This window comes from Plutella xylostella, chromosome 8 (genome assembly GCF_932276165.1).
Source record: "Plutella xylostella chromosome 8, ilPluXylo3.1, whole genome shotgun sequence".
In the NCBI taxonomy this organism is placed as follows: domain Eukaryota; kingdom Metazoa; phylum Arthropoda; class Insecta; order Lepidoptera; family Plutellidae; genus Plutella; species Plutella xylostella.
In genome coordinates, this window is record NC_063988.1 from 7744346 (window position 1) to 7770027 (window position 25682).

Here is a 25682-nt window from a genome sequence, read left to right on the forward strand (position 1 = left end):
TGAACAAAACTCTGTAGATAACTTTTTTGATTCAATTCGAGCCAAGATAAAGGACCTTTTTGATAAATGTTTACAACTGCATACTTGTATTAAAGTAAATATAGAACTCTTCTCATTGTTTTTAATGTTCAAAAATGATTGTCAGGAAATAAAATCATTTGGAACAAAAAATCAAATTTTATATCTTAATTATGACTTTGATTCGAAGTATTTAAACTTGGTAAATGAAGTTAAGAAAAAAATTGAAGAATTTCAAGAAAGGGATAGTGGTTGGACATTTCTTAGTAACTCGCATCTCGAGATTAATATCAACAAATATCAACCGCTGCGAGGTGCTAGCTATATAAATTTGCCTAAGTTTATAAAAAATAAAAAGGCATGTTTAAATATCGAGAACAATGACCCTTACTGTTTTCTTTGGAGTGTGGTGGCAGCCCTATTTCCCGCTCAGAAACATCCTGAACGAGTATCGTCTTACCCTGATTTTAGAAAAGTTTTCAATATTGAGGGGATGTCTTTTCCAGTAGGATTTTCGGATATAACTATATTCGAAAAAAACAACCCTACCATTGCGGTAGTTGTGTATGGACTGAAAGATGGGAAGACTATTTCAGGCCCCTTGTATAGATCAGAGACATTAACGGGTAAGACCGTAATCCATCTATTATATATTGAGAACGACAAAACATCTCATTATTGTCTTATCAAAAATTTAACTCGTCTAGTGAGAAGTCAAATAACTAAACACCATCAAAAGTTACACATTTGCGAAAGTTGTTTATTATTTTTTTCCACCCCTGAACAAGCTAACACTCACTTATGCAGTGGAGTAGCTACCGAAATACCAAAAGAAGGGAGTTTTTTGCAGTTTAAAAACTATGAGCGAAAACAAAACATGCCTTTTGTGATTTATGCCGACTTAGAAACAATGCTAGTCAAATATGAGGGCTGTGAGAATGACCCTAACATCGCTAGTACATCCACGTTGCAACGTCACGTGCCGATAGCGTTTGCGTACCAGATAGTTTGCACACTTGATGACTCATATGATAAGTTTGTTAGTTACCGCGGTGTTGACTGTATTGCAAGGTTTATCGAATGTTTAAATCGTGATGTACGTAAAATTCATAAAGTGTTGAAAAAAACTGTAAGCATGATATTTACGGAAAAAGATCAAAAAGACTTTGAAAGTGCCACTCGATGTTATATCTGTAAAAACTTCTTATTTTTAGATCGTGTTCGTGATCATTGCCATATCACCGGGAAATATCGCGGTGCAGCACATACCCATTGTAATTTACAGTTTAAACAACCTATGTTCGTTCCCGTAGTATTTCATAATTTAGCGGGGTACGACTGCCACTTGTTTATAAAAGAGCTAGCTTTATCACCTGGCCCTGTAAAACTTATACCTAAAACGAAGGAAAACTATATTTCGTTTACGAAATACGTGCCGATATCCCAAGATGAGAGCATTCAAGTTCGTTTTATCGATTCCTTTAAATTTTTGGGGACCAGTTTAGATCAATTGGCGAAATCATTAACGAAAACTCAATTTCATCATTTGAGAAAACATTTTCATGACGATAGTGCATTTGATTTGCTGGTACGTAAAGGTGTTTATCCTTATTGCTATATGTCAAATATGGAACGCTATGAGATTACGTCATTGCCTCCAAAGGAAGATTTTTTCAACTCACTTACGGGTGAAGATATAAGCGATGCCGATTATGAGCATGCGCAAGCGGTATGGTCGAAATTCGCTGTAAAAGATTTGGGTGAATACACCGATCTGTATTTAAAAACTGATGTTTTATTACTTACAGACATATTTGAAAATTTTAGAAAAACCTGTAAAAAGTATTACGAGCTTGATAGCTTATTCTATCTTACTATCAGTGCCCTATCGTTTGACAGCATGCTTCTCAAAACTCAAATAAAACTAGAGCTCCTCACTGATTTAGAGATGATTCGAATGATACAGAGTGGAATCAGAGGTGGTGTGTGTATGTGCTCTAAGCGTTATGCTAAAGCGAATAACAAGTACTTATCCGACTATGACTCATCTGAACCTGATTCATTTATAGTGTACATAGATGCTAATAATTTATACGGATATTGTATGTCGCAGACGTTACCTCTTAGTAATTTTAGATTTCTAACGGAAGAGGAAATTGATAATTTAGATATTTCAAGTATTTCTGATAGTGCAGATACTGGTTTTATTTTGGAAGTAGACCTATTGTATCCTGAAATTTTACACCATGAGCATAACGACCTTCCTTTTTGTCCTGAAAAATGCATTCCACCCGGCGGCCGAAATCATAAACTTGTGCCTAATCTCTATGATAAATATAGATATGTCATCCATTATGTTCACTTGAAGCAGTGTCTAAAGCATGGCTTAAAACTAACCAAGGTTCACAGAGTTATATCCTTTAGACAAAGTGCCTATTTAAAAAAATATATTGATCTTAATACAAAACTACGACAAAAAGCAAAGTCAAAGTTTGAGCAAGACTTTTTTAAACTGTTGAACAACAGTATTTTTGGAAAGACATTAGAAAATACTGAACGACGTACAAACGTGCAGTTAGTGAAAAAATGGAACGATTCTAATAACAAAACCAAACAGGTAACTTGTGCACAAAAACTAATCGCTCGACCAAATTTCCAAACTGTATCAGTACTATCAGACGATTTAGTTGCGATACAAATGAAACCTGAATGGGTACGGTTGGATAAACCAATCTACATTGGTTTCACAGTGTTAGAGTTATCTAAGAGTCATATGTATGACTATTACTACTCTGTAATAAAACCAGTGTATCAAAATAATGTGTCTATCCTTTATTTAGATACGGATTCGTACATACTAATGTTACAGACCAAAAACTTTTATAAAGATTTAAAAAATATATTTTTAGATAATTTTGATACGAGTAACTACGACGCCGACAATCTTCACGGAATACCGTTACAGAATAAAAAAATACCGGGCCTGTTTAAAGATGAAATGGGTGGAAAGATTATATCCGAATTCGTAGGCCTACGATCGAAATTATATTGCATTCGCACTGATGACAGGTCCATAAAAAAGGCAAAAGGAGTAAAGTCGGCTGTAATAAAGAAACTAAATATTTCAGATTACAAAAAATCATTGTTTGAAAAACAAATAATCCGAAGAAAGAATATTTTGTTTCGTTCGATTAAGCATGAAATATTTACTCAGACTGTTAACAAAATTGCTCTGTCGAGCAACGATGATAAGCGTCTATTGCAGCGCGACAACATCTCCACGTTAGCTTGGGGTAATTTGTCCATTATATTAGGGTAACGGCTTGTCTTTATTACTATTGTACATAAATTCATTAGTTTAAACATTAAGCGCCTTTCATGAATGTATTAGCAATTATTGTACAAAAAATATTTAGCTAAATTAGTTTATTATGATTTATATAATAATATTATGATGGTTACACCTAATTGTATTGATGTACTTTATTTAATATTATATTCCTGACTAAACTTCACTCCACGCTGTAATATTATGGTGTTGTGTATGGTATCGGTAGTTTTTAATTTAGTTAAGTATTGTGCACACACTGTATTTCTGAAATAAATATGAATATTTAATGAATACTTACAAATTTATTTTATTTCATATACCCTACCACTCGTACTTATTTCATAAACAAATATATTTATTTCCACTTGTTCTCATAACTATTTGAGTTTATTCTTACTGACTTATTTTACCTATAATTTCAGCATACAGAAATAAATATTAGGTATTCATGAAACAAGCAACTAAGCAAAAACAGCTTATTGATACAAATTTTATTTAAGTACTTATTTTAAATTCTGTTGGTATGTAGGTCTTAGGTAGGTGGGGGAGGGGAGGTAACGTGCCATGTGCAGTCAAATACGATTTACAGGCGAACTGCGGCGGTTGTTGACATTATAGTTACTACGAAGTTATTTCAAAAATGTCCCTATCGGTATGTACCTACCTACTTATATTTATTGAAATTATTTTATTGCAAGTTTATTTTATATAGGCGTTCCTAATTACATTTTTATTGTTACAGATCCTAGACGACACTCATGACCCCAATGATCCCTATTACTACGCCCAAAATATGTTGGAAGGATTAGATAGTGACGTTGAACTGGTAAGACCAGTTCCACAGCCGCAGAACATTGTGAAAAAACGATTGAAGACCTCAAGGAAAAGAACGGCTAAGGAAATGATGACATCATCCTTTGTAAAATGCAACACGATGCGAAAGGGTAATAGGGTCATTAAGATTGAGGTGTATGATCTCAACGAGTGCCAGGACACAACCAGTGAAAGTGCTGTAGTGAGTTGTCAGTGGGTTTGTGAAGATCCTATGGACGAAATATTGGACTTAACTGAAAATTTAATTAAAAAAATAACAAAAAAAATGTGTGATAATAATTTTTAAAAATAATATTTTAAGTAATTAGGTATTTCTTAGTTTTTTAATATAAGATATATTTTTAAGTTGTATATTTTTTTAATTTTAAATTTTGTAGTTAGTAGTTAATTATCTTGTAAATACCTCAATAAATGTTAATAATTTAAAAATACTCTTTTTTTTGCTCACAATCTTATAGATAAGTATCGGAATGAAACCAATAGGTATTTTAGGTATTTTTTTTATTCATTTCTGTAAATAGTTAACAAATAAAAATATATATTCAGTAGGTAATTACTCATAAAAAATAAAATTATATAATAAAAATAAAAACGGTAAAAATATTCATCGTAATGCGATTTCATTACACAAAGCAAGATATTTTTCAGAATTCAAGTAATTTTTTTCACAATATTTGAAAGAGGTTTATATTCAACAATACAATCGTTAAGTATGAGACAGTATGCAGATGTTTGATCGGGAATCTCTGAGTCACTTTCTAACTCTACACGGACGTCCACGGGACCCGTTTTCAAAGTTTCGTTTTGTCTGCTGCAATTAATCACCACCAAAGGACATAAGTCCTTAAATTCTTTTAAACTCAACAATGGTGCACAACGGTGTCCATAATAAGACTGTTGAAATTTAGCATACAATTCGTATAGTAGTAAGTATTTATCATCAGCAAAGTTAATATTGAGGCTTTCGTATGGAAAGTATGTTGAATTAAGAAAAACTTTTACGTCACGTAAATGACAATGATCAAACTGTGACATATCCCCGCTTCCAATGTTCTTTCTATGTGTTTGCAAACCTATTATTATGAACCGGGGTTTTTCTAATTGCGATGAAGTTTTCACTGACCAGGTATGTTTAGTGGTTCTTGGTAACATAGGGTATTCATAGAGATCCCAATTCCTAAACGCTAAGCTTATAGCTCTATCTTTTTCCAAATATCTAAGCAAGTTGACTCTTTCCCGATCTGATACTTTTATATGCGGTACTCTCCATACTATTTTATTTATGCTAATATCTTCTAACACTTCATTGGTATTTAATTTTACAGCATTTAGGTTCGTATTGCTACGTAGTAGTATCAACTCATGCTTACAATTCATTATGATTTTATTGTAATCCTCTGCAAAACCAAGTACTTTATTCAATGGTATACAAACAGAAAAAAAACCTGTTGTATTTTTTATTCCATTAGTGTCCCATCCCCACAAACGAGACATTTTTGTTTCATTTTCATTCATCGATATCAAAGATTTTATAGTGGTTGTTATACCGGCATTTTTTATTCTATCTACTTCTACACCGTTTAATTCATAACGAATGTCTTGAAATAGATACAAAATTGCATTGTTTACAAACTCTACAACACTAACTCTTTCTTTTTTGTCTCCGTTTGGTCGATACACTTTTACTGAACCTTCTATGTATATTGTACTCGCTGAAGGCAATACGTAAAGGTCTTGTTGATTAATAGGAATACGAATTTCATCATTTGTGTTAAAACTGTTTATGTAAGGTTTATACGAATGAACTTGATAGCTTTCGATACTATTATCTTGCGCGATAGGATCTATGATGTTTAACATATTCATTTTAGAAGTTTAAGGTATTTTAAAAATTGCTTGTTTTCTTTCGTAAGCTTTTTCTTTTTAGTAGGTACTTTCTGCTGCACTGTAGGTGTTGTACTGACATCGTTACTTTTGGGTTCCAATCTTTTATTTATGAAATCTAGCATTTTCGCCTTAAATGTAAATATAAGTGCAGTTGTTCGTTTCGTAAATTTAACAAATTATTATTTTCATCTAATATTCTTACATTAATTTCACTTACTGTATTTTGATTTACTGGAAAATAAATTAAATTTTTCGGAATCTCTATGATCCGATACCCTGGTGGTACATTAGGTGCGAATTCATAAATTATATGGCTAGGTTTTCCATTTATATACGATCCGCTCACTATATCACATTCGATTCGAATGATGGTTGAAGGTAGAATGCTTACAGGGAAGAGAGATTCGTGTAATATATTTGCTTTAAGTATTTCACTTCCGAAACCCAATATTCTACCGATAGAACCAATTTTCTCAAAATGAATATCCTTAGAACAAAATATATTTGTGTTCAAAGTATTATTATTGCACGTTAACTTAAACGTGCAATCTTTCAAATTATTTTTTAAATAGTCATTAATATCCGATAACTCATAAGATCCTTCGGGTATTTCTATAACTCCGTTATCACCATAAAAAAACTTATTATTGTTGTGGTCGATGTTAGGTATTGAGTTAAAGGTTGACAGAAAGATAAGTCCACATTCATATTCACCGTCAAGCTGAAGCGCTGGCGAATAATATGTTGATAACGCTGATTTACAACCAGTTACTGATAGTGTGAATGCCATCATATTAATGAGAAAATTTACTACTACATCTTATTTTAAATGCTTTATCCAGAATTTTTTTAGAAATTTAATACATAAATGACCACAATTAAATGGATTATTTTTTTGATAGTTTATGTAATTATAGTAAATATCAGTTTTTGTTGTTAAGTATTTAATCAGTTCAATTGGTGGTTTTAAATCTCCATAGCTATCAAAGTATTCACAATAGTTATTTATTTTGCAATAGGCTACCCAATGAGTTCCAGGATTCTCTGAACTGTCTAAATTTAAAATAGCACACTCAATGTTTTTGGACTTTGTCGGCAAAGTGTTTCTCATGTAAACACCTCGAAAGTATGGTATGTCATGAGTAAATTTTACTATATCAATATTAGTAAGTGCTCGCCTGGGTAACCTAGTAATTAGTTTTTTGAAGAACGCACACATAATCCTTTCCCCTTCTTGTATGGTTTAATGTATAAACCTTTACCTATAGCTATAGATTCCATCATTTTGTTGTGCCGCTCAGATTCAGCAAGATTTTTTTGAGCTGACTTATAATCACTGACTGCTTTGGCTATTCCACCAATACCTCCAGCTAAAGAGCCTAATGCGGATAGACCAGCGAAGATAGGAATTAGTGGAAGTATGCCTCCTGTTTTCGGAATAGGAATAATTCTTGGAAGTTTTATGTTATTATTTTTATGAAATATTTTTTTTGCTGCTAAATATGCAAACTGTATAGCTTCTTTGTTATTACTTGGTTTAATTTTTTTCATAAGCGATTTTAACTTTCCTATTGAGGCCTTAAATGACTTAATACCAGATCCAGTTTTTAGTTTTGCTTTCATAACTTTGTTAACCAACCACGATGCAACCCTTTCACCTCTACTCGCATCTAATGATTTCAATCGGCGTTTTGCCATATTCTTTAACTCTAAGTCAGCCTTATGACGGTCTTCTAAATTAGAGTTCTTAGAATAAGCTATATCGTGTTGCATGCACGCACTGTCTAAAGGATTAATTCCTTTATCACCTCTATTCAATCGTTCTTGCAAGCGAGTGCCAGGACCACAGTAGTTGTACCCCGGTAAATGTAACTCAATAGGTAAATGATTGATGAAAGTATTTATTAGTCCTCTTCCTTTCATAACTAAGTAGATAATGAATAAAAGATAGGATAAACGTTTATTATATGCTTTATTTTTTAACAATATCAGTTTTATCAATCCAGCTGTTTTCTTTTTGACTTAGACCAAGCCATTTAACTAATAACTTATTGCCGCGCTTTCTTATAACCTTTTCCACCAAATAAATTTGAGGACACTTAGTTTTTTGAAGTTCTTGTTCATAAAAACATCCTTTTATTGGAATACTATGTTGGTCTTTAATATGATAGGTGATAGGGACACTCTTGTTTACTTTAAAAATGGTAAACAACTCAGTTGACCAATTTGGTGTATAGCCTTTTTAAAAATCCCCTTTGTACTTGCTGATCCGAACGATATCACCTACGTGAAACTTTATTTTCTTTGATGTTGTAGAATTTTGAGATTTTTGTATATTCTTTGCAACAATTGATTCATTTGTTGAATTAATTGCAGATGGATTGAATTTAGTGGTACGGTGTACAGTATTATTATATTTATCAACTAAATCATACAATGGCAATCCAACCCACTTGTAGTTTCCAACCAAACTAAAATGTTTGAACATCTTTCCTTTTAAAGTTCTTATTAATCTTTCAACAATTGAAGCTTTTTTTGTGGAGTATGTTGAATAATGATTTATTTTATATTTATTCATAAGTTTTTGAAAAATATCATTATAAAATTCAGTGCCCATATCAGTTTGTAAATTTTTAGGTCTACGACCTATTTTTAAAATCTTTTCAAAAGCGAGACACACTTCAGTTTTTGTTTTAGTCTTTAATGGAGCTACCCATGCATATTTTGAAAAAGCATCGATTACAACTAAAATGAACTTATAGCCCTTGTTAACTTTCTGATATTTTTGTATGTCTATCAAATCAGATTGCCATAAATCATCAATACCCTTTATAATTACTGATCGACGAGGAAAATTCCTTCTAGCTCCTTTATGGATTTCATCAACAACATTTTGTTTGCTCATAGTGTCCTTGTATTATCTCTCAGTCCCACAATGTGATCTTTTATCATATTACTGACATCTGTACTCGAGCACTTATCACCTAACTGTTTCTGTAACTGTTGTATTTGCGCCTTTATACTTTTAAGTTCAGTAAGACAATTATGCTTTTTGCAAAATAGTTTATTGTTTTGGTCAACGTATTCTTTATTTACAGCTTCATCTGCAGCAACTGCTAATTGTAATCCTTTCAATCTACTTTGTCTCAAATCATAATCACCAGATTCATTTTGAACTAGCACTTTATTTGAAAGAGTGAATTCAAATGAGTCCATCGCACGCAACCTTTTATGAACGTGATGACCAAATTTATCAATATTCATATTGCAATCAAACGAAGGTTAGGGATGAAATAAAAAAATATATAGTTTACATTTGTATTTATTCAATTTAATGCTCCACATTCTTTTAGTTCTTCTAAGATAGAAATGATTTCATTATCCAATCCAGTGTTACCAGCATCTTTCGAAGCTATTAATAATTTCAATCTCTCAACTAATTCATTTGGATCGTCCCAATACACATAGTCAATTTTTGGATTAACTTTTTTTAACAATGGTAATCCTTTTCCTTTAGTAGTCTTAACAGAACTTACTGTTTTATATTGAGAGAATAACGGTTTTATAATATGTAAGTACTTAAAACCCCTGCTGCTCATTATTTGTTGATCGGGCTCAAACCCACGTCGGTGAGCATTTGTGTTTATTAATATAGTCTTGTAGTTTTGTTTATCATTTTCAGTAACTATGCTTAAATCGGGCTCTTTTTTGTACAGTAATTCAATAAGTCCAGATGTTTTTTCGTACACATGACCCGCAATTTTGATTTTATTATCAAAATCTGAAACAAGTGACGTTCCCACCATTGGCTTACCTTTTACTAATCTAATTCCAAAGGGCACATCTTTAAAGATTTCTGATGATAATGACCATGAAGATACAGAATTTTTATTCGGAGTTGAACGAGCATCGGAAAGCGTTTCGAAAAATATATCATCTTTCGAATTTTGTGGAAATTCCAATTCACTTTGAGTACCATCATCAATTTCATTCCATGCCTCTTGGGATGTGTTAATTGGAGATACACTCGGGTCAGATAATTTTCTTTTTCGCGTAGGAGTAAATTCCTGATCTAAATTGACTTTTCCGCTATTAAAATATTCCGAGTTAGCTTCTTCATTTTCTCCAGCACCGCCAATATGAGTACTAGACAGTAGCTTAAGTGGATCCGTCACTGGTTTAAACATTGTTTCTAATGCTAATTCAGAATCAAGTTTATTATTTTTCATATTCTTGACCTTCTGTTTAACGGCTTCAGCAGATTTAATTATTTGCTGTTTTATAGATTTTTCACTCATTTTAACAAATTTCACAACTTCTCACACTAAAAGAATATATTAAAATGTTTATATGTGAAAGGCTTAATTTATTTATATCAATTGTCGAAACGAACGAAAGTGTCAAATTTCATTCTATAGCATCCATCGTTTTTATGACAGTCTTTGTTTATAACTAAATAGTTATATGTGTCTTTCCAAATTTGTGAACACATTTCGCGGAATTGGAGCCATGTCATATCACTGTTTACGTGTTCATCATACACGTGACGTAAATTGATGTCATCTTGTTTAAATACGATGAGCATATTAGCATTATCACGAATCAGCTGTTTTGGAATTTTGCTATACGTTTGGTTCAAATAAAAACAATCTATATTTTTGTGCCTGCCCATAGCAAAGTAATCACGAATATTATTTTGATTTTCACACGCAACATCATCAAAAATTATAACTGAATTTGGCGAAGCATTATCAGGACTTAAAACTTCTTCGTTATCACGGTATTTAAAGTAGCTTACACCAGGGACCAGACTTAATACTTTTTCTAAAAATAGGTACTTTGGTTGATGCAACGTTTTTGAGTAAACATAAATATTATGAAAATTTAATCCGTTAGGATGTAAAATCAGGCCAACAACTACATTTGTCTTTCCACAGTTTGATGGTCCACAAACTAAACAACGAATAGTCGTAGGCAGAAGTTTACCATGACGAAGTGGTAATTTGTCAGAACCGAAATCGATTTTTGTAAGATGTAATGTACTAGATTGTTTAACAAATTTCATTTTGCACAAAGTGTTAACAGTAGCGTTTCTTATGGTATAATGTTGAAAGCGTAACCCATCATCACTATTTATCTAATGAAGTTTGTTTTAGGAACACCAAACACAAAAAATAAATTATTGGGCATTCTACTCAACGAAATCAGCCAGGCGGAGGGCGACCGCAGGGAGCCCCGAACGGAGTGAGGCCTGGCTGATTTCGGTGGAGTAGAATGCCCAATAATTTACTACTAATGTTTTCATCTCATACAGATCATATAATGTCGCCCTGCTTTTGCGAATACCATCTGTAGCCCAGTCACAAAATTTAATTTTATTGTCTATCAAAACTTCCTTCGTTTTAAAATTACTCTCAAACTCATCAGCTATTATCTTAAATAAGTTAGTATACATCTCATTAGAATTGCAATCAACTTTAACCTTCGGAAGTTTTTCGTCTAGTTTCTTCAAGTAATTGTCAATTTTCTTTGTAGTAATCGGTCTGCATCTCACCTTAGTTTTATTTGTCTTGTCAGTGTTTACTAAGGTAATGGTCTGCCCACTGTGGTCTGACCTCAGACAATTTATCACACTACTGTCTTTAAACTCACAGTTACAGAATATGTTATCTAGACAAGTGGCAGACGTGGATGTAATTCTAGTTGGTTCCAGAAAGACATTAAAAAGATTAAATGATTTAAAAAGTAACAGTAATTTCGACCTATTAGGAGAGTCACTTAATAGGTCAACATTAAAGTCACCACACACTATTACTTCCTTTTTACTATTGGAAGCTAACCTTAGAACATCCTCCATGACAGTCTCAAAGGTAATGAAATCACCAGTAGGTGGCCTGTAGGTACATACTATTATATACTTGTTTAGCTCTGCACATGAAATTTCTATATGGTGTTTAACAGAAAGAGCAACTATGTCCTTTCGTTCTTTACATTTACAATTTTCTTTAAGAAATATAAGTGACCCGCCATGCTCGTTGCACTTTCTGTTAAAACAGCTTATAAGTTTGTAATTTTTCAATTGGAACATCATTTGATTCTCGTCTAACCAATGTTCTGTGATACATAAACAATCAATGTTAAATTTTTCCGAAAATAGTTCTATTTCTAACAATTTAGAAGAAAGACTCTGAATATTCTGATGTACCAATTTAAATTCATTCTTAAATGTCTTGTCCTTTAATAGTTTTGAGCCGAGAGAGCAGTGAACTGAATCAATCTTTATATCAACGCTATGATGCTCTCCCGTTGTCTGGGAATCAATAAGTAATATCATGTTGAATCAATAAGTAATTGGACTTTCGAATTAGTATACCACTTTTCGAAGACCCTGTATTGTATATGGGCGTGAAAAGCCTCCAGCTTGCTAAGGCACCTTCCGCCATTAGCATTTTTATTCCGGATTACCGAGTATACCGAATAAACAGGGGTTCGGATTAGCGAGGACCCACTCTATATGCAGGCCAGTGTACTTTTGCGACACCCTGTATATAAATAAGAGTAATGAATACACAGCGATAGCACATTGTCTTCCACTTATTGAATATAGCAGTTCCCGCGAGCTTCGCTTCGCCTTAAAAAGTTTTCCCGTGGGAATTCCGGGATAAAAAGTAGCCTATGTTCTTTCTCAGGGTCTAGTCCATATTTATACCAAATTTCATTCAAATCCGTTCAGTAGTTTTGGCGTGAAAGAGTAACAGACAGACAGACAGACAGACAGACAGACAGACAGACAGACAGACAGACAGACAGACAGACACAGTTACTTTCACATTTATAATATTAGTAAGGAAGTAAGGATTAGTTAGGATTAGGATAGCAGTATCTTTTTAGGGTTCCGTAGCCAAAATGGCAAAAACGGAACCCTTATAGTTTCGTCATGTCCGTCTGTCCGTCTGTCCGTCTGTCACAGCCGATTTACTCGGAAACTATAAGTACTACAGTGATGAAATTTGATGGGAATATGTGTTGTATGAACCGCTACAAAAATATGACACTAAATAGTAAAAAAAAGAATTGGGGGTGGGGCCCCCCATACATGTAACTGAGGGATGAAATTTTTTTTTTCGATGTACATACCCGTGTGGGGTATCAATGGAAAGGTCTTTTAAAATGATATAAAGTTTTCTAAAAAACATTTTTCTTAAAGTGAACGGTTTTTGAGATATCAGCTCTCAAAGTCGTAAAAAGTATGTCCCCCCCCCTCTATTTTTATAACTACGGGGTATAAAATTCTAAAAAAAATAGAGGTGATGCATGCTAATTAACTCTTTCAACGATTTTTGGTTTGATCAAAGTATCTCTTATAGTTTTTGAGATAGGTTGATTTAAGCTACGGAACCCTTTGTGCGCGAGCCCGACTCGCACTTGGCCGGTTTTTAATTTATAAAGTTGCGCAGGTATAGCCTTGCAAATGCTCTGGATAATCTACTTTAATCTTCGATGGTCATATTCCCAATATCTGTACCGTATGAAATAGGGATCACTATTAATAGCGAAGTACAGGATATAATATTACCAGTAATGAATGAATAATATTAAAGTTTATTCTTTTATGTCCACTTAATTTATCATTTGCACTTAGCAAAAAAGGAATGGCCTTTGGTTTGAAGTTTTTATTAGTTGAATGCATCTTAGTGTATTAGTTCCTGTAACCGCCAACAGATGTCACTATCCACTGCCCTACATCGCGGTATTAAGAGTTTTTTGGTTTTCCTTATAAGATTATTGTGGATCTATACAAAAGTTTGGTTTACCGTTTACCGATGGTTTACCGTGGCCAACCTCGTTTTGATTCTTACCATACCGCCCACCAAAAGCCTTATTGACTAGATTTATTAAATACTTATCTATTATTATACTAATGTTAAGAAGCTCTCCAAAATTATCATAGAAATAACTTTTCCTCGCAGCGTAGTTTAGACTTTCAAAATGAAATGATGCATCTTCAAAGTGATTGAAAATGGACGAACGTTAGGACAACAAAGTGATCCTATGACGTGACTGCATTTTAATTTTCACGTAAGTTACGGAACCCTAAACGCTGTCTCTACTCATTAACTCTATATTTATCTTTTTTTAACTCTATACCATTTTTACATTCGTATATACTTACCCCCTTCTTTACTACATAATACAGTGCTGTGCCATTAACTGTCTCATATATTTATTAATCAGCTTTAAGTAATACATATTGGCCATTTTCACATGAAATCATTATTTCATTTTATAAATCAGATACTCATTAATCATTGCGGACCGGACAGTATTGAACCATACGTGAGTACGTGGCCATACCTACTATAGTTTTAACCAAATATGAATTAATTATAATGATGCTACACAAGGAAGCTACACTGAAAAGAAAAGCGAGTTAGTTACACTATTCATAACACAAAAACGGCTGTACCGATTTGGATAAAAATGGTAGGGAGTGGCTGAGAACCAGCAAAATTTGGTAGGGAAAAAACTCAACGGAATATACAATAAGATACCTAATTTTCATACATAACCATGACGTTATATAAAAATACTCACGTGTGGTCTAGTACCTCATAAGGCTCTTGAGGAGGTTCCCTTCGTGTACCCCAGGCACTATATAAAGTATAATTTTTTAACAAACGAGTACGAAAATTATTTTACTGCCTTTTTATTTAAGTAAGTACCTAATTTATTACTACGTTGCTATTGGGCCTAACAATGACTCATCTCACTCTGTCAATATCGGGAATGTGTAGAGACATAAGTACTCGTTTGTTAAAATAAATAGACTTTATAAGGCACATGAAAAAGGATCTTTTCGTGTGTCCAAAATTTAAGACGTGACAAGTTAGACGTTAGGTATTATAAGTGCCAATTTCTCCATAGTCGGTTAGAGCACAACCAGGTATTAGTGGTTGACTTTTGACACATCTGTCAAGAATTTTATATGGAGATGACGTATAATTGATAAACCAATCCCGGTCGGTTAGGTAACCGACTATGGAGAAATTGGCACCAAAGCTAATAGACCGATGAGTTTTCGTAACAATGCTTCAGATTTTGAGGTCAACCCGGAATGGCTGCCATTCACGCGACAAAAATTCACCTTCGCCGCAACCAACACATTAATCAGTGTTAAAACTAGCATATTTCCGTGTCAAGCCTTTTTAACTCTATCGTATAATAAAATTGATTTAGGGTTCCTGACGTGTGTTGGCCAATGAATGCATAGAACCATTTACCGAGGTACTTAATCAGTATTAAATTTAGGATTTTATTTAGTTTAAAGTTACAAATATAAGTTAAAATTATATAGGTATCTAACATAATGTATTTAAGTATTTGTACTTAATTACAAAAACAGGAATTTTACACAATTTATGCTAAAATAAATTTAAATTTACAATAAATCTACTGGAGTATTCCAAAAAACATAAAATTCCACATTATAATGCTTTGTTCTCTCTGTGTGACTTATAAGGTACTTACTTTTTGTCCAGGCATCCCCCAAGGTACACTTTAAAGCGAAGCGAAGTTTGCGGAAATCGCGGTTCTGTACGATTACCTGTCCTCTTAAGGATTTACATACTATTTGGTATTAAGTGTGCACACTGTACACATTCTAACAACTGTACAACAGCAAAGGTATGGTATCACAAGCTTTACAGCTATAAAATCAGTTAAGCCCTTTTACGGATTAAATGGAATACCTTCTAATTTGCCCCCAACACCTCCGGATTAAGAGATTATGTGGTGTCCGTGAATTTAATACATAAGTAAACATACATAAAATGACAATACCATGAATAAATAGGTCGTTTAATTGCATAGTTTTCATCTATTTCCGTCTTTAATTTGTGTTTTTTAAGTAATGTTAAATTTTGATGAGACAAGACATGAAGTTTATTATTCTTTTATGTAACAAGAAATTTTATAAGACCGTGTGTATTTCTAAGTATGTAAAAGTAGGGCATACAAAAATGTATCTTGGGAATTGTGACTTTTTGTGTTTCAGTTAAGTAACAAAAGTTACATGAAAGGTTTTATTTATTCTAAGGTACTTTTTTATAGAAAACAGTAAGAATGTTTTCAGTATAAAAATAATAATTACACTTTAAAGATAAGTACGGACAATGGTACTTATTAACTACGTGTTTTTAAGCGGATAGATTTTTGAACATTATGATTATAACTGAATTAAGTATATGAATATCAGTAAAGCCATCGCGTACAATTGTATATTCCACAAATCATTTCGGTTATCACCCCCGGTACCTACCTACTTATTGAATTCAAAGAACCATAATTATGAATAATAAGCTGAAGCTCACGGACGGCTCGCCAGAAAATAAAATATTTTCAACGGAACCCGAACTTGAAAATCACGACCACATTATATATTTGTTATGCTGAAAAATGTAAAATGGACGCCCTCAAAATGTAAATGCTGGGCCCTTTCATGTTAACAGTTTTATGGATGGCCAGAGTGCGAGTTTGTGCGGGGTACGTGTAAATAATACGATGCTTCACTCCTTTTTGATGTTTTATTTTTGTTTCACAATGTTGCGAACCTCTGTAATTTGGTCGGGTTGTTATTGAATTTTGGAATTACAATCCGGTATTTTTAGGAGTAATTATAATTGGTTCTTATCTCCGTTAACTATTTGTGGTGTCAATCGTCATCTGCCAATCGTATTTGATAGGAACATATTTAAAGGTGCCATTCAGGTTTCGTCGTTCACGGTGTCAAGTGTGGACGTATACAACGAACCTACAACGATCACTGTCCTCGCGCGAAGCAAAACCCTTTTGTGTTCGTCAAAAAACCGACAACAGGCGGAACGCAGCCGAGCACGAACGAAATGTTCGCATCGCGCTCGTTCGAGGCTTGTAGGTTGGTCCACACTTTACGAATTGTGTTCGGCTCGTGCTCCGCTCGTGCTCGGTTCGTCTAGCGTAGACCCATCTTTACAATCATAATCCAGCAATTGTATGTGGCTCTAGACATGGAAATATAGACGCAGATTGAAAAATTTGAGGATTTTTAGTTTGTTCAGTCGATTGTTCCTTAATTTTGTGTTAAAGTTACATAGTTATGTAGGTACTTCATTTTATGTGTTATGTATGATTTTAAATGACAGTATAAAACATTAAAAATGACAAAAACAGAGCCATAGGGTATCCGTCAGACATAAGAAAGAATTCTTCAAAGCTTCTAATGAGACAAGACATGCGTTCCTGACTAAACGAGCATGTATTTTACCAGACTAAACTTTACCTTAACAACATTGATATAAGGTTCCCTGTAGGCCGATAACAATGCAAATAATCCCTTAACATACGAAGAGGGAGTTTTTGCGTAAAAGACAGTATCTCTAATGCTTTATACTTGTTGTTTGAAGTAATTTTTGCCTTTGTTGATTTCTTGGTACATTACACTGCTGAGTGTTGACATAACTCCAAATTTAATCTCTGTTTATGTCTGAACCGTAAATTTGTGACTTTTACGTGACGCTTTATACCTTTATAAATGTATAAGATAGGATAAAATAAGATATTCTTTATTTGTACACAAAAATATGGACAACATTACAAAACCTAATACACAAATGGCGGTCTTATTATCGCTTAAAGCGATTCCTTCCAGACAACATATGTATGTATGTATATATATTATAACTTCAGATATTTTTTACAGTTACAGTACGCAAAGGTTTTTTTATAACTAATTGCTTTTAGCAGCTGGCATAGAGAGATTAACGGAGATAATTGGTTTTCTCTCCGAATGGGAATATTGTCTATCAAAGCGATGGATTTGCTGATAATAATAGGGCAGTGTGGCTGCAATTTACATGCAGATAATGGCAGAGCAATACAGCGTCTAACTAGATGAGTAGGATTAGGAGTTCTATCGTGTGTATTGCACATTTATTCGTTCTACTGTGAATAGTGACCGGCAATACCGGCATGGTTATCAAAAAACTTTGCTTTTGTGGTATAACGTAAAATGACAATAGGCGTTGGTCCAATAAAGATGAGACATACATCGTTGGATAGCTCTTTTCAAGTGAGCAAAAAAGTATTATGACGACAAATCCGTATAAGTTGTCCACTTTAAAATATATTCGTCGGAAGGAAGTATTTTTTATGGCATTGCACTCTCTCTCCTGATGACAGTTAGCGCGTAATAGACGTAAACACGTATTATTGAAATTGAAAAAAATACTTTCAACTGGTTTTATTTACTGAGATAATAAACAAATATAATATTATATGAAATATGATCATTTTGTTATAAAAATTAAAAATGTATGTGAAAAACTAACAAAAACATTAAAATTACAGAAATAAAATATAAAAACTTTCAAGGTATGATTATTCTAATTGGACAGTAAATCAAGACTAGCGCTTCCGTTATTCATATTCTGCAAAAAATACCTTTTCAACGACGTATCACTCATTTCTATTGGTGCTGGTCCCAGCTTCCATATATTTGTGCCCATCATCATTTGTGTATGGTAAAGTTCTATGTGCTTCATAATTATATTGTAAACGTTTTAGCACCACAGAGCATTAGCAGCACACAATCCATAAGCAGCGTCGCTCGCTTGTCAAATCTGACGTAACTTGTATGGATCTGACATAAGTTTGACAGGCGAGCGACGCTGTTTAAGGATTATTAATTGTGTGTGATACGGTAGCAGTTAACTGCATCGCATGCTAAAAGCGGGCCATGTTTTTGTGTAAATTGCCGTAAACTGCGAAAAACTTTCTCCTCTTCTCGCCTCTTGACCCAGTGCGCCCCGTTGCCAACTTCACTCGAGTCTTGTTGTGCCGAAGCGGTGCGAAGTTGTCTGCTAACAACCGGGCTAATTAGCCCGTATCGTATCGACCCTTTTAATTAAATAACTAGTTTAGCAGTTCCTGTGACGGCGGCATGTGTGAAGTTTGCCATCGCTCCAGGTAACACGAGTTTGGAGTGTTTGATTCGGGGGATACCTTTCCTTATGTGTGTTTTGGGGTGAAGGTCGATTCTGGGGACCACTCTCTAATCGACAAACGTACGAAACAGAAGTGACACTTTTAATGACTGCACTTGCCACACATAAACCCTGCGTGGTTTAAGCGGCAGGTTTTTGTTGTAAACTTTTATGTACCTCTTATAAAATGTTTTTGGAAAATAAACGAAATAATAATAATAATACAAAGAGTAGAGTCGTCATTTTAGAGATTAGCCCTTCTGGCGCGATTCCGTGGTGTCCAGGACATTAATGGCGAAATTTCATATTTTTTAGGTGGTAATAACCTAACCTAACCGCATCTTTAATGAGAAATTAGTTACAAAGAGTTGTCGAGTAAAATTTTATTATATTTAAGTACTTACCTCAATCACTAAGCGGCGAGACACATGAGGTCAAGGAGATATTTTGTCTATATTTTATTTTGCTCACAGCAGTGGAAATTACTTGACATCCACCTTAACTTATTTACTTGCAATATACATATATAAATCGCCTTGTTAGCGGATATAACAAAAAAAAAACATTTCAACCCCGTACATTATCTGCAGTGCCCCAGAATTGGCCCCCTGACGAATTTAGTGAGTTAGTTGTAAAAGCTTTATTTATACATCGGCCTGGACCGAAATTAGAGTGAAGTTGTTTTGTGGAAATACAAGAGTTGATAAGCATAAATTTATAACGATGATTGAGTATTATCGTTAGTAAAATAATCCTATAGCCTTTTTAAAAATACTATAAATTCGTCTTAGACTTAAAAAGAAATGATTATAAAATACTTCCTAAACATCCTGTATAATGCGCAGAGTTCTTCCGACAGGATATTATCCGGAAATAACATCAGAACGACGGGGCAGCTCGAAAAATAAATATTTTAACCTGCTACAGTGTAAGAAAAAATAATATTTTATATCACGAGACATTCTTCTTCTGAGGTCTAATTTTAGAGTGTAGGAGAAATGTCGAATACAAAGTGTATGAAAAATCCTATGAAGATTAGTGGCTAGTACCTACCTATGAATGAAATATATCGGTAATTTAAATAATAATAACACTATTACTAGAAAATAAGATAAATGCTAATCAACAAAATAATTTTAAACATTTTTACGTAACTAGGTACGTACCTACATAAAATCATAAATAAAGTTACGATTTCACTTAGCCCAAAATTCACTCAGCAACTTCTTTGCCGCAAATTAAAAAGTATAATGTGAGATTTAAATTCCAAAACCGAATTAATTCATAATTTTATTTATGTGCCGCTGAAAATCTAAGCTCGCATTTGCAAAACAAAGGTATGCAAAAGCTGTATAATGTAACATTCGGTAAATTATCTAAATCCATCCTCTTTTTGTGTTTTTAAATTATACATATAATCCGATACTACGGATTCATACCTTTGTTCGTATGCAAACGACTGCGGGAACAAAAACATAACCATCGCTAAAAACCATAACTTAAGGGTCTGCAATAGGGAATCGAGGGTTGGCATTGTCATAGAATTATGTAGTAAATGATGCTCTACAGCCTTGAAAAAAATCACACAGGTAGTTGAAGAGTCTAGCTAGGTGCTGAATCATTCGAATTTAAGTAAATGATTATGGATAACTGTAAATTAATTTCAGAATATCAAGAAAAACCAGTCAATCACACTCCCGTATTGTAACAACTGTGTCGTAATTATTAAGAATTTTCATATGATTTTTATCATATTATAAAGTTAAAGGCTTGGACTAGGCGCTAAATACCTTGTTTTTTAATAAACACACACTTATTTTGTGTAAATTAATCCCAAACTTGAGCAATTTTTTTCCCTCAAATCTTCATACAAATATCTATGGCGGCTTTCTGTGTTATAAAATCATAAACACAAGTGACGTTTGACTTAGGGATGTCGAAAGTGCAAAAAAATATCGATATTTCGATATATCGATATTTTCTTTTATATCGTAACTGAAATCGATATATCGAAAAAAAAATCGATATATCGATATATCGGTAGCTTTATAGGAATAAATTTTTGTGAAATCAAATAATATGGAATTATTAAAAAACACTATTTTTTAACTGTCACTTTGTGCCAATGTCGTGTATTTACACTCTCGCTCGGTACACGGTTGCGAGCTAGTATCGCCGCATTGCGTTGTGACGCCAACAAAAGGGTATTGTTAATGAAAAAATATCGATTTTGATATTTTTTCGATACTTGATTATTTATATCGATGTATCGATATATCGGTTTACAATATATCGTCGGAAAATATCGATATATTTATAAAAATATATCGATATATCGATACATCGATATTATTTCGCCATCCCTAGTTTGACTCAGTTGGCCGCTGGCCTCCAAAGAAGGGTCACGTCGGTTTAGGCAGCACTGACAGCTCGCGATCTTATCGTGTACAGATACAAAATCACTGCACATTGGTTGTCATTGCACTTTTTCAACTTTTATGACACCAACATAATTTGATTTGAAATTGAGGAAGCATAATTCTTCCAGTATATTCAATACATTAAATTAAATTAGATAGTGTGCAATATTCTCGTGATATTACAGTCTCGTAAAGGTCTGATGAGGAGCAGGAATATAGCGAATGGATCTAAGTGATGACAATACGCACGAACATTAGGTTAGGGATCAAAAATACAGTCTCTTGGTGCTGGTTGAGGTATGGTCTCGTGAGGATCTGATGAGGGCAGTAACACGGTGGTGGCTCAATTTTATTTCAAAGATGTTAATAGCTAAAAGCATCGAGTTTGGGCTATTAAGTATGTTTTTCAGAGAGAGAGAAAGAGATTTTGTTTTTCCTCTGGATGGTTTACTGGGTTTACTAAGTTCATTCTGTTAATGGCATCAAGTTGTTATGTGTTCATAAGTAATAATTATTTATTAACAAAATGCTGTTGATTCTCCACGAAAATGTAAAAATAAAAATAAAATAAATAAAAATAAATTCGTAACGTAAAATTGTCAATGACGGAATTTCTTCTATAGACAGTAGCCACAAAAAAAACAAACGATAGATGGCGTGATTTGAAGATAAAGATACATTTTTTCGACACATAGACAGCAACAACAAAAAAATACAGATTTAAAGAAAAGAAACACATACTTATACAAAACAACAAAGAAAAAAAAAGGATACACATCAAAATAACTGGAAAAAATATAAGCCCCAATTTACTTGTGTGGGACAGGGAGTACCATAATATTTTTTTTGGGGTACTCCCCATCTATGCGAAATATAAGCTTGATATCTTTACCCGTTTCTGAGAAAAAGGGCGGTGACTGACAGTCAGTCAGACAGACGGACAACAAAGAGATCCTATAACGGTTGCTTTTTTTCTTTTGACGTTCGAAACCCTAAAATTAAGTAAAAATATTATGCTGCCAAAAAATGTACTTACAGGTATTGAAAAAGCGGTATATAAACAAATTATACCAGCAGAGGGTTCACCATTTAGCTGAATGTTACTTAGAAAACGGTCTTGAGTGGCGGTCAAGTTGGTCCCCGCCTGCGATACTTTCCATTAATATTGGGACTCGTTTTCATGTTTTTAGCGTACAGTCAGGTTTTTAGTTTTTTATAATTGTATTTTTTTATTTGTAACTTTTTAGTTGTTTTTATTTTATGAAATTTTACGTCGGTAGGTAGTTCATGACCATTTTTTATTTCAATAATTTTGGTGTTGTTATTTAAATACCTTCAATATGCATATTTTTGTAATGTGAAAATCAAGTCCTTTCATTTGATACCTTACACGGCAAAGTTGAATTATTATTTTTTCGATCATCACGTTATGTCCTCAAGAGGGCGCTATGTACATTTTAATGGAACGTCACATAGCCTATAGCCATCGCGCCATCAATACGCTTCTAACAATACCTCATACATCAAAATCTATCAAGCCGTTTAGGCTACAGGAGGGAACAAAGAAACAGACAAACATACATATATACATACATACAATCAAAAAACATTACCCTCCTCCTTCGGCAGTCGGGTAAAAAGGAGTAAGACAGGGGGTCATTCTGAACTTTTGCTCTACGAGTTTTGGAAATTAACAAAAAAAAACCTTTTTCATAGAAACTTTGTTGGACATGTGACTTTTTACCATGGAAAACGAATATTTTTTTTCGCGAATTTGCAAATCTCGTAGAACAAAAGTTGTTCAGAATGACCCCTTGAGTCATCCCCTTTTGGCTTAGTATAGCCCTTTTGCGACACTATGTATTTACTTTGCTTTGTCGTCGGGGTTCAGTTGGCTGGAGGATGCCCGAAACTTATTATCTACACTTTAATACTTGTAGTTACCTTTCTACAAGTAAATACCACATTTGTTTGAGAAAGCTAATCGGGTTCCGAGTATAGAGTAAAGTGGCACCCCTATTAATTTCTACTCTTTCCTGGTGCCTACCAGTGTAAGTAAGAATTATACTTACTTACCCTAAAATCACCCAAAATGTACTTGAACATAATTGTCAATAAAGTTGGCGAGTAAAAGTTTATCGACCCACTGTGCAAACTTACATGTGTGCGTGTCACTGCGTGTGCTGTGTGAAGAGCATTGAAAACCCAAAATTGGCGCGGCACGTCACCCTGTACGGGCCCTTAACCAAAAATTTAACACTTTGTGCCAATTTCTCCTGACTTTTGACACATCTGTCAAGAATTTTATATGGAGATGACGTATAATTGATCAACCTTTCCCTGGTTACGATAAGACGCATAACTTTTGAACTGTTGAAATTTTCATAAAGCATGGCCAAGAACATTCACGGTAACGTTACCTATGTATCCTATGATCCAAAAAAAACTAAACAAAAATAGATCCAGCCATTTGGCAGCTACTATACCACAGACTGTTAACTGATCGCTGAGGTTAAGCAACAACTGACACGGTCAGCCATTGGATGGGTGACCAATTTCAAGTGGTGCTTTTCTGGACGCTTCCGTGCTTCGGACGGCACGTTAAGCCGTGGGTCCCGGTTGCTGCTTCGGCAGCAGTCGTTAAGCCTAGTCAGAGGCCTTCGGGCGGCTTGAAAACATCTGACAGTCGGGTTGCCCACTTACCCGACAACTCTCTCAGCACAAGCTTGCTTGTGTTGGGGTCCACCAACCCGCACTTGGCCAGCGTGGTGGACTAGGCCTAAACCCTTCCTTCATTGGAAGGAGACCCGTGCCCCAGCAGTGGGGACGTAATGGGTCGTGATGATACCACAGACAGATACACACAGAACACAGACACGTTCAACTTATCTCTCTTTGTCCGTGTAGGGTTAAAACTCTAATGTACAAGATTATGAAACTTATCAGCCATTGCTAGATGGGAATAATTAGTTCATAAGCTGATTGTTTTCGGTTCATAGTCCGCGAATTATGAAGGATTATGACTGTGTGGGCTGATCCTATCATTAGGATCAATGGCAACAGGCTCTAACCATTGTAGGTTGGCAGTTTATTTTCGGAACAACGTACAAAATGTCTATAATGTCCATTAAGCATGCGAGGAACTAGCCTATTATAATGACTTTATTATATAATTTTACACAAAAAATTGTTTCGTGCTCTATGGTAATAACTCTGTAGTTTTTACGGACGCTAGAGGCTTTTGTTGGACGACTAGAGATTCGGTTGTATGGTAAGCAGTTGGTTTATTCAGTTTTTTTGTCAGTTCTTACATTATCTGTTTGTGTTTATATATAAAATAAGAAAGTATCTGATTGGGCATCAACGCACAACCCAAACGGCTCAAGCTACAATCATGAAACTTGGCACGTAGGTTCCTTAGGTAGTGAATTTGATGGTGAGCACTAAGAAAGGATTTTCAGAAATTCCACCCCTCTCTCTCTCTCTCTCAGCCTTCTGTAGTCCACTGTTGGACATAGGCCTCTCCTAACGATCGCCACCCCAAACGGTCACCCGCCATCTGCATCCAGCGGCTTCCCGCTACCTTCCGCAGATCATCAGACCAACGGGTATTACGACACATCTTCACCGAAAACATACCTCAGTGTCTGAAAACAAAAGTTTTCAATCAGTGCGTGTTGCCAGTGATGACTTACGGAGCCGAGACGTGGTGCTTCACCAAAGGGCTTATCCACAAGCTCAGAGTTGCTCAGCGTGCTATGGAAAGGGCTATGTTAGGCGTGTCCCTGCGAGATAGGATTCGCAATGAAGAAATCCGCAGGAGAACTAAAGTTACCGACATAGCCAAAAGGATTAGCAATTCCACCCCTAAAGGGGTAAAATAGGGAATGAAGGTTTGTATGAAAGTCCTTCAGTTTAACGTGGAATTCCAACGGGAAAACTTTTTAAGGCAAAGTGAAGCTCGCGGGAACAGCTAGTATCATTGTATGTTTTCTTTTTAAAATCTAAATACAAGCGACTCTGCATGTTGGCTTTGACCCAGACTTCGAACCCATGCACGCCTTAAAAATGTCCAGGAGCCCATGGTTCCGAGATGGAAAAACAACTACAAATAATTTTATTATCTTAATAATTGTATGATTATTCATTATACATAATAATAACGATAAAATA

The 25682-nt window shown here is 34.3% G+C and overlaps 2 protein-coding genes across 2 annotated transcripts in view; both read left to right on the forward strand.

The window, feature by feature from the left end:
* The window catches only part of LOC119693006 (TWiK family of potassium channels protein 18), a 132877-nt gene that overhangs the window by 12230 nt on the left and 94965 nt on the right, over positions 1–25682 (forward strand). The window lies entirely within an intron of this gene.
* On the forward strand, positions 3655–4513 carry LOC105386614. Its single transcript, XM_038121696.2, has 2 exons — positions 3655–4001; positions 4092–4513. The coding sequence occupies exons 1-2, from the start codon at positions 3990–3992 to the stop codon at positions 4467–4469; spliced, it is 390 nt and encodes a 129-aa protein (XP_037977624.1). The 5' UTR covers positions 3655–3989; the 3' UTR covers positions 4470–4513.